Source organism: Panthera tigris, chromosome D1 (genome assembly GCF_018350195.1).
Source record: "Panthera tigris isolate Pti1 chromosome D1, P.tigris_Pti1_mat1.1, whole genome shotgun sequence".
NCBI classification, from domain to species: domain Eukaryota; kingdom Metazoa; phylum Chordata; class Mammalia; order Carnivora; family Felidae; genus Panthera; species Panthera tigris.
Genome location: NC_056669.1, coordinates 61,379,715 through 61,390,872, shown reverse-complemented (window position 1 = coordinate 61,390,872; position 11,158 = coordinate 61,379,715). Strand labels below are relative to the sequence as shown.

The 11,158-nt window shown below is 38.7% G+C and overlaps 1 protein-coding gene across 1 annotated transcript; it reads right to left on the bottom strand.

Annotated features, from left to right (window-relative positions):
- Positions 1–10,138: 10,138 nt before the first annotated feature.
- LOC102950220 (olfactory receptor 52D1-like) lies at positions 10,139–11,158 on the bottom strand. The gene has a single exon (XM_007092213.2). The coding sequence runs from the start codon at positions 11,093–11,095 to the stop codon at positions 10,139–10,141; it is 957 nt and encodes a 318-aa protein (XP_007092275.2). The 5' UTR covers positions 11,096–11,158.

Sequence of the window (11,158 nt, the reverse complement as noted above, 5' to 3'; positions counted from 1 at the left end):
CTGGCCCTGTAATATCAGGTTGTTGGGTCATTCACATAAAATGATGAACTTTCTGTGAAACCATCTTTTTAGGTGGAGAAAAATATTTATTATTATTAACTTGTTAAAGAGTCTTGAAATATGCTATCACATATAGTCTTTTTTTTCTTTATGCTAATTCCTGTACCCATCCATGATGTTTATAGTTCTATATTCCAAGCACCAAACATTTAAACATCTTTCCAATATGATCCTTCACAACTTACCTGCTACACATCCTGTCCATCATTTATTAGTCTAGTCCACTCACATTGAGGAATATTCCTTCTCTCTTTCATTTATGCTTATAGAATCTTCTGTCTTCATTTTCCCCCTCCTTTCTAAGCTTTTTTCTCTTTTTTCTAAGCTTCAGTTAGTTTTTCTGCCTCCCAGAAGACTTTCCTTTCTTCTGGTCCTTAATGATCTTTTATTATTATTTTTTATCCTTCAACTACTTTACAAAATCCCAATGGCCGAGACTATGCCTTTGTGCAATTGTATACTCTACACTGACCATGACTGAGTCCTGATGTAGACATTTTGTAAATGGTCAACTTAAGACTCAATTCCATTAACTTTACTAACATATCATTAACTTTTTGACTTCATGATATAGTAATGCAATCACTGTATTTTCTGCATTTGTATGTATCTTCATAAATATACAGTGCATAACTTCATTTTATATCTTACCTGGAATGTCTAGAAAAAGGCTAGTCCACCTGATTGTGCTTCCATATCTCCTGATTATCTACATTGTGCTGAGTATTCCCGAGGATACAGTAGAAGAAAGACAGAGATACATGAGACATTCCAGCTGAGAGACAGACTCCCTACTGTGCCAAAGCCAACCTGAGGTCTTGTGTGACCCCCAGTGTAATGACTGGATACTGAGGCTAGATCAGAAGACCAAGTGCTGACAGAAGCACATCAGGGGAGAAAATGGAGTGTCCTGGTGTTGCTCACAGTGAAGATATTTTGGAAAGGGAATCTGTTTTTGTTGTAGAAGTCTAGCTGGTATTTTCAAACATTTTCCCTTAGTAACATTGTCTACTAAAAAGAAATCTGTACAGGATTCTGAGAAACTTGAATTTTAGTCCCAATTCTCTAACAGAATTGATTGTGACACTGAAGAAATATTCTTCTTCTTTGGGCTGTCTTAATTTGGAAAAATTAATGACTCAATAGTCATTCTCTGTTTTGTATCTGCTCATTATGTGGTATTGGAATAATCCCACAACATTTCCAGGCCTTTTTTTTTTTTTATCACTAAATTTGAAATGGCATCATGTGGTTTCTATCCTCACAAAACTTATGGTTGTGCAAAAAGTAATATTCATGAAATTAAAAATATAGGCACCACAAATAATCACCCCCATTTTTTTGCAACCTCTTTATCATCTAACAACCTTCTGGAGAAAATAGAGTGCAATTATCATTGGCACTCTTAATCAGTAGGAAGACAAGGTCCAGAGAAGTAAACTGATGTCATCTACATCACAGAGTATGTTAATTTCACAACTGAAATGAGGGGGTCCTGATTTATGTGTCCGGATTCAGATTTTTCAAGTTTTACTCCACCCAAATATGCATAAATATGACCAACATCTGAATTCTTCGATATCTCTTTCAAATAAAGCACTTTTTCTAATATCAATTCATAAGGCTGCAATTAATTTATTAGTTAATGAATATCAAAGAGATAAAGAGAACTGGGGAGCCTCTCATATTTGGACAGAGATTTTCACTAATGACACCAAAGTGTCTTGGTCTCAACCTTGACACGAGCCTTGACACTAGGGAAAAGAGGCTTGGATGGTAGAGGGCAGAGAGCAACAATTATTACCATCTTCCTTTCCCCTCTCTTCCCAGCCTATTCTTGCCCCTGAAGGAAGTTTTTAAGTGGTTATTATAAGATAGTGGTATTCTGTGATATTCTGGGTTGTGAAGAGCAGAAAAACTGTGGTTACAGAAGAGTTGGATTTATTCCCCCTGAGAAGTGAGGGGATAAGGATATTGAGGGGGTGCCACCCTGGTATACAATGGGGGCATCCACCCAAATGTCCCAGGGTCTTGTCCTTGAGTCCCCCTCTCTGACCTAAACCTCAGTTATTTAACTCTGTGTTCTTTCATTGAACACAGTTGTTGGAATCTGATTTCAAGACCGAACCTCTGTGGTAGACACACACTTGCAGGCGGGGCATGCTGAGGTTGGAGCTGTGTTGGAGATGTCCTGAGTGTGAGGCTGTGTGGACAGCTCGTCCAGGGACAGCTTGTGCCGGAGGTGTGTATCTGGTTTTACAGTAAAGGAGGTAAAAGCTGTGTTTCTGTGCAAGTTTGGGTGGGTGTGGGATGAGGGAGCAGAGGGGGCTGAATGTGTAATCTGGGTTGAAGTAGCTGATCTTTCTCTCACCTGAGTTTTCTGGGCTCAGTGAATGTCTTCGGCTCAGCTCTATGGCCCAGCCTCCTCTGGTCAACGGGCTTGATAAGTGAGCTTATTTATTGACTCTGTCTGTGATGCTCAGGAGTGTAAAGCAAAGTGGCGACCTCCAGGGACTTGGTCCATGAAACACACTTTGAGAAAGAGAACAAGGGGGGGAGGTGATAAAATGAGGAAGAAATAAGGAAGGAGAATCTTCCTTGATGACTTTGCCAGGAAAGTGGAAATGAAACATCCGGTATACTTTGTTTTATGTTTTATCCTGTCCTCTCATCTCTCTGTTTCTCTTTTCTTCCTTGTCTCTTCCTTTCTTTTCTTCTCTTTGTTTCTGTCCTCCTGGAACTCTTCTCACTGTGAACCCACCGGAATTCTATGCTCATGGGAAGGAAATAATGGTAGTGGACAAGTGCAGACATCATTGTACTGTAGGCTTCACCTACAAAGTGATCTTACAAAGTGATCTTACAAACTGAACACAAGTTCAAATATCAAATTACCAAGAATTTCAATATGATGACAGCAGAGCTTTAAGGAAAGCACAAGGACCTTCTGAGCATGGGCACCATGTAACTGTCCTGCTCGTTGGCCATGAAGCCAGACCTGGTTGGAAATGACATCAGTGCTCTAGGTAGATCCCCTCAGCTCCCTAACTCCAGCCATCTCTCTGGTCACTGCACCAGGGATTCCTGGCATCAAAACCCTTTGCAGAATAGGTGATTTTTCTTCCATGACTTCAGAGTACTCACCTCTCTTATTTTGTAATATACATATCTCCTTTCAAATTATTGTAATCTAGTGGTCTTCAAACATTTCATGTGGGTATATCCTAAAAGAATTTTCAAATCACTATATTCTCTTCAAAACTTTAAAAGGACTTTAAGAACTTAAAGAGTTCTTAAAGAGTTAAAAACATTAAAATTTTAAAGAGCAGAAAAAGACATAATTTCTAGTGTTTTGTGAATATTGACATTAGAAATAAAACTCCCATAGGACAGTTTTTAATTTATTTTATGGAAATTGTATGCCCTAGAAATTTCCAATTCAGCAATACCCATTTAAAAGTATTTGAGCAAGATTTTCTTAATTTTCAGAAATTCAAAAATATTCCTCTCTCTCTTTAAAGTTGGTCTGTATTCCCACATGTATATTTTTGCTTGAATATCTCATTATAACACTTATATGTTTCTAATAATACAAGGAGATTTTATTTCTTGTAATTATGGGATGCAAATGTTAAAATGTTGTAATATAACAATTATTATAATCATTAATTAATAAAAGCAATATGATAATGTTTAAATTTTATAAATTATATACATAGGGCTAATTTGTTTTCAGAATATTCTTTCTTAATGAGGTTGGTGGAGCTTTTACTTTTTTCCAATTAACCTCATGTATTCATTAGTCCATATTGATTCAATGAAGTGGGGTTTGTACTTAGATGCTCTTAATTTTACCTGTATAAAAATAAGCTCTAAGAACCCATAGTTAAGTAAGTAACTTAGTTGGGAGTGGAGGGAGTTTCTTCCGCACTGTGGAAATCCAGCCATAATTGAGAGTAACTGCTGTAATCAGCAATGGTCCTGAGAGAGGAGTTTCTGGCAAAGGAGAATGCCCTCATAGTGGGTACTCTGAGGAGGGATTCCAGCCAGGTGGTGCTGGTATATCTGAAGAACATGACGAGGTTGTTTCAAAGTAAGGACCAAAAAAAAAAAAGCCACTTAAAACCTACTGTTTCTATTAGAATCAACTGGTATCACCAATGAAAACAGGGCATCCTGGGTGACACGAACAGGAGCAGAGTGTGCATAGGATAATCAAATCCCCTAGCCCTGACCCAGCTCTCTAATCGGCCTCTACTGCCCTCTACTGGCAGCGCCTAACAGCCAGCCAGCAGGTGGAGGGAAAGTGTGGTCCCAGCCTAGGCATCCCCAAGCAGAGCACAGAAGGGTTTGAAGCTGAGAGACAATGGCTTAGCAAGTAACACAAAAACCCTGTACTCATATTTGTGCATGCGTGAGTTATAACCTGTATTACATTTTGGGATTTAATAAATATAAATCATATATAAAAATCAAAATAAATCCATTCATTTAGCTATACTTGATAATTTTTTATTATTATAAAATAAATGAGAAACATATATCACTAAGAAAACGGGAAAAATTGTCTGAGATTAACTAATTTTAGGATTGAATAAAACTCAAAAATATTTTATAAAATTTATAAAAATAGTGTTTAATGAATAATACATAACTTTTCTAACGTACATCTTCACTAAAACCAAAAACATGTATAAAACATGACATAATTTTTTTATCTTTAGAAGTCATCTAGTGAATTTTGAAAAATAGAGTTCATAAAATATGTCAGTTACATTTACAAGTACTAAATTTAATAATTCACCTTTCAGAATTATTTTTCTTTCCAGTTAACAGCATAGTCTAATGATAGATATTTAAATAAAATTGCAAAAATTACCTGAAGTTAACCAAGTAAAAAAAGAGGTCTTTACTCTTTGAATCTTTAATTATCTTTCATGTAACTCCTCATTAAGAACTATGACTTGGGCACCTGGGTGACTCAGTCAGTTAAGCGTCCGACTTCAGCTCAGGTCATGACCTCGCAGTTCGTGAGTTAAAACCCCATGTCAGGCTCTGTGCTGACGGCTCAGAGCCTGGAGCCTGCTTCAGATTCTGTGTGTCTCTCTCTCTGCTCCTCCCCAGCTTGTGCTCTCTCTCTCTTTGTCAAAAAATTAAAAAAAAAACATTAAAAATTAAAAAAAAGAACCATGACTTACTTAGTCATGACTGAACTTAGTCATGACAGAACTTTATGACCTCATTTACTTTAATTATGCCTCTAAATGCTAACTTCCAACACAGTTACATTAGGGCTTAGAACTTCAACTTCAACATATGAGGTGTTTTTTTGTTTGTTTCTTTGTTTTTTTTGTTTGTGATATACAATCAGCCCATAGAAATAGTATGGATAAAAATCATAAATATCCTCAAATTAACCCAATGTATATCCCTGGCCTCAAACGTTAGCTTTGTCTAGCAATCATTTTGTTTGCTCTGGTTAATTACCTTTATTTTCCCCATTAGGGGTTATCTCCAACATTCATTGCCCCTTTGGAGCTTGCTGTCAGACTTATACTCGGGATATAGAATATTTAAGGTTTGGTGACTACTGAAACAGATATGGGGAATGAATGAGAAAAATACGTGCAAATGACACCTAATCTAGATTAGTCAGTGTGGTTGTTAATTTTATGTGACAACTTGAATGGTTCCCATGGTTCCTGGATAGTTGGCTAACAGTTTTCTAGGTGTGTTTGTAAGAGTGTTTCTGCATGAAAGTAGCATTTGAATTGATGGGCTCAGTAAAGCAGTTTGTCATCCCCAACATCTGTGAACATAATCCCAGCCACTGAAGGCCTGAATAGAGAAAAGTTTGCAGGAAGAAAACCTAGGTGCTTCTTCTCTGTTTGCTTCAGGTGGAACATCATCTTTTCTGGTTCTTGGTACTCCTGATTCTCGGGCCCTCAGAAGTGGACTAGAATCTCTACCTTCAGCTGCTTTGGTTCACAGGCCTTCAGGTTTAGATAGCATTACATCACCAGCTTCCCAGGGTTTCCATCTTGCACATGACAAATCATGGGACTTTTCAGCCTCTGCAGTTACATGAACAAGGGTAAAGGAAACTGAAGGGAGGTAAATATGGGAGTAAACATGGAGATAGGTGGGGGATCAATGAAGTGCGGCAGTTAGTAATCCGAGAAAGGAGAAACAATCAAGAAATATGGAACAGTCAACTGTAACAACCTCATAATTGAGAATCCAACATATATAGGAATATTGAGGTCAGTGGTGACAGTGGACACAGTTTTATGGTATGATATTACTATAATATTGTCCATGAAGGAGTGAATGACTAACATGAAAGAAGACATAAGGGAATCCAATGCCAAATAAGCATATCCTTGAGCAACTCATGGTACAGCGACTTGTACCAGGTTATAATATGTACACTTCTTTTTCTGCCTAAGAAATGGAAGATTAAGTATTCTAGCCAAAAATCAATGGGTCATAGAAGTAGACTGATGAGTTAAGACCAAGACCTGAAGGATGGTACACACCTCGGTCATTACCTAATTTTGGAAGAAAGGATAATGTGTATGCTTTGAAGAACTTAAGGAGGAATATTTAGATTTTATAATGATCACTCTGTAAGCAAAGGGAAGAAATTGATGCATTCTGGCAGAGCTGGTGCAGGGAAAAATTAGGAGATTGCTTTGGCAATTCAGATGGTAAAAGTCTAAATTCAGGCAGATAAGGTATAAATAAAATGGAAGAAATGTTTGTAGAAAGGCCATGAAACTTGAAAACTAAATGGACATGGGGATGAGAGTAATAGTCAAAGAGACTATTTATTTAAACCAGAGCTGAGAATGGCAGTGCCCTTAGAAGAAAAGTGACAGAAAGTCCTTCCTCTGTGAAGTCAGAAATTCCCTTCTCAGCCCAGCATTCCTGCCTGAGAACATCCACAACTGATGGGAGACAAGTTCTCTGGTTTCTACCGTGTCTGTCCTATGATTGTCCCAAAAGGGGGATAGATGCTGGTCTGGAAAATAACATCTGTTGTACCCCTGCCATCCTGCAACCTAAGTAAATAATCCATATGATACTCACAACAACATATGGAGGGGGTTTGTAAGATATTATATTTTTCTAAGGATAGGGAAACTAAGGTTTCAGTAATGGTTTAGATAGCATCGTCTAACTGACAAGTGAGTGACCTGGTGTTCATAACAGGTATGATCCAAAAAACATGTTCTCAAATATAACACACTTCTTCCCTTTTTCCCTAATGGATATCTTGCCTCCCACTCTGCCAGCAAGGAAATAATATGGAGAATGGTGGTAACATCTGTGAAAATGGCAGAGTAAAGACCTAGGAAATTTTCTTCTTCCATTGAGAAAATGAGAAAATGGGCAATAAATGGTCTGAATCAACTTGTTCAAAATTCTAGACATTGAACAAAGGCTTGCATCTGTCTAAGTAGAGTGTATTTAAGAAAAATCGTTGACCTTTTGCAAGATCGGTGGCTATGTGTCATTTTGATTTGTCCTAATCCCATTCACCCACTCTCTAGCTCTACTGTAGCCTTAAAAAATAATAACCAGAATGCACAGTGAAAACCAATAGTCCAGGGGCATCCAGAGGGAGCAGTTTGGAGCTGGACTTCTTTCAAAATCTCCTTTCCAGAAAATTGTCATTATCTGGCCTGATACTTCCTGTGAAGATCACTCTTGCTAGACTGTTTCTATTTCATCTGATCTGTAGCCCTCTTAATGCAAACATCATTTTCCCAGTGGGTAAGTCAAAAACAATTACCAGTAATCAATTAACTTTGCAGCTGACTGTGACAGTGGATAACAGTTGGGAAAAATATTAAATTAACCAAAGTGCTAAAAAGGAAAAGCTGAAGAATGAGATATTTATAAGAGCTTTGAATATTTTTGACGTATACCTGAGGTATAGAAGGCCATGTGCATGTCAGAGCTCTGCATATGCCCAGGGCTGTAGAAATGACCAGAAAAGTTCTGAGAAGGCCCTCATGTCTCATCCCTGGCTCATCTTGAGACTGTGCCTGAGTAGAAAGATAAAGACTAACGTAGAGTCCCATAATGAATGTCTGGGTGTTGAAGTTGTGTTCCAACATGCCTACAGATCTCTGAGCAAAGACAAATACTGCTTCTAGGTATGTAAAGAAATCTCTTTCCAATTATTAGCTGGCACTGGGCTAACTCAGCAGAGACTTCAGTGGCTGCACACAAAACAACTGATGTTACAGAATTAATTCAGAAATTCACTAAGTAAATGCCAGCAGCAATAACAACAACAAATAGCAATAAAAACGAATTCAGGGGATAGAGAAAAATGTGATTCCCAGAATTGCCACAAAGTGTCCAGTTTTCAATAGATTATGGGGCATCAAAAGAAACAAAAATTATGGTCCATGCAGAGGGGAAAAATACCAACAGAAACTGTCCTGAGGAAGTCAGAACATTAGACTTATTAATCATGACTTTAAATCAATCATTTTAAATAAGCTCAATGGACTAAAGGAAATTGTGATTGTGATAATACCAGTAAAGAGATAAAAATTATTTTCAAAAATCATATATAAATTATGGAGTTAAAAACATTCAATAATTGAGGGGCACCTGGGTGGCTCAGTCTGTTAAGCATCTGACTTTGAATTTTGACTCGGGTCATAATCTTGTAGTTCATGAATTCAGCCTGTGTTGGGCTAGGCACTAGCGGTGAGGAGCCTACTTGGGATTCTCTCTCTCTCTCTCTCTCTCTCTCTCTCTCTGAATGAATAAATAAGCATTAAATAAAGTTCAATAATTGATACAAAAATTTACTCTAAGGGCTCCACAGTACATTTGACAATACAGTAGAAAGAAACAGCAAACATGAGGATTGGTCAATAGTGATCATGCAGTCTGAGTAACTGAAGGAAAAAATAATGAAGGAAAATGAGCAGAGGCTCAAACACTTATGAGATATCGTCAAGAATGCCAATATATATGTATGAAAGTCTGAGAAGGAGCAGAGAGGAGAGAGAAGGAACATTGGAAGAAGTAACACTGAAACTCTCCTAATTTGATGAACAATATTAAATAACAGAAGCTCAATAAATGACAAATATGATAAATTTAAAAGATACACTTAATAATTGAAATGAACAAGGGTTGTGCAGAAAGGCACTGGGACTCTGAACAGGTTTCTATAAACCCTAATAAGAGATAAATTTGTGGCTAAAAAGGAAATGACCCTTGCAAACAGAGAAGTGGGTAGTAATGGGAGAAAATATGGTTTTAGTGAGAGCTAATCACGTGCCAAACAAGTCTCACTGTATAGAGCAGTTATAAACATAGTAACAAAAATTATGTGAGATGAGGAAATACAAAATTGTTCTTAGATGATTTATAAAACTAAAATAATTTTTGAGAGGTCACATGACTTTTACATCTTACATTTCTTTATTGAACATTTTAAGCTTCAGATACTTTTCTAAGTTTTTTACATACACTCAATACTTTCTTTTATCCTCACCACAACCTCAAGAGTTAGATCTTATTATCCCCACTTACAGTTGACCTAAATAGGCATAGAAGAATTTAGCAACAGGCTCAAAGCACAAAAGTAGTGAATGGAGAAACAAGTTTTCAAACCCAAGCACTCTGATTACACCATTTGTGCTCTTACGCTCTTAATCACTGCTCAGAGTTTTGAAGCTCAGATTCAGATTCATTCCAAATATGCTGTTTTTGTTGTTATTCTACTTCATTGCCCAGTAGAATATTTCTACAATGAGAAGCAGTGTGAACTACAGATAGAGATGCATTGCTTCCTGGTAAATTATACTCCCTGTTTAGATGACAGAAAAAAATATAATCTCATTCTGGGCAATTCAGAATTGTTAAAGGGGGATATTCAGTGTAATCCTTAACATGTCCAAATTATCTGGCCATTCCCTTTTTTCCACTGCTTCCTTACGAGTGATTATCCTTCTCACATCAAAGGCTTCCACCCATACACATGCATCCAGACCATTATCAGGTCTATTTAGCAGTCTTGTCATCTCCAACCACTGGTCAGAACTCACAATGAGACCTTCCTCATATGTAGCAGCCTCAGAAGTCGGCTCCGAATCTCCTTGGTCCTAGCCCCATAGATGATTGGGTTGAGCACAGGAGGCACCAGCACGTACAGGTTGGCCAGAAAAATGTGCACATTCTTGGGGACTCGGTGCTGGCCAAAGCGGTGGGTGAGGAAGGAGAAGAAGGCAGGAATGTAGAAGACCAGGATGACCCCCAGGTGGGAGCCACAGGTACTCAGAGCCTTGTGCCTGGCATCTTGAGATGGAAGGCGGAAGACAGCATGGAGGATAAAGCCGTAGGAAATGGCAATGAGGATGGCATCCAGACCCATGGCCAGCAGGGCCACAGTCAGCCCATAGACAATATTGACAGTGATGTTGGCACAGGCCAGGCGAGCGATGCCCATGTGCTCACAGTATGTGTGGGCCATGACATGGTGACCACAGTAAGGCAGTCGCTTCAACAAGAAGATGAATGGGGACACAATGGCCACACTACGGCATAGCCCAGCAAGGGCAATTTTGCCTATGACGGTATGGTTGAGAATGGTTGTGTATCTCAGTGGGTTGCAGATTGCCACATAGCGATCAAAGGCCATGGCAAGAAGAACTAAAGACTCCAGGGTATAGATAGAATGGACACAAAACATCTGGGCCAGACATCCACCAAAGGAAATCTCTCCAGCATGAAGCCACAAAATGGCCAGCATCTTGGGCACAGTGACAGAGCTGAGAGCCAGATCGGTGAGTGAGAGAAGGCATAGGAAGAGGTACATGGGTGCATGAAGAGCACTGTCTGTCACAATGACCAGGATGAGGGCAGCATTCCCAGCCAGCGCTACCAGATACATGGCACAGAAGGGGATGGCGATCCAGACGTGGGCCCACTCCAGCCCTGGGATGCCCGTCAGGATGAGTGTGCCTGGGAGACTGTCATCACTGATGTTGGAAGCAGGCATTCTGCTTGGTAAATAAAGGCCTTTATCCAAGGGGCAATGGAATGCCTTCCCTGTAACATCATT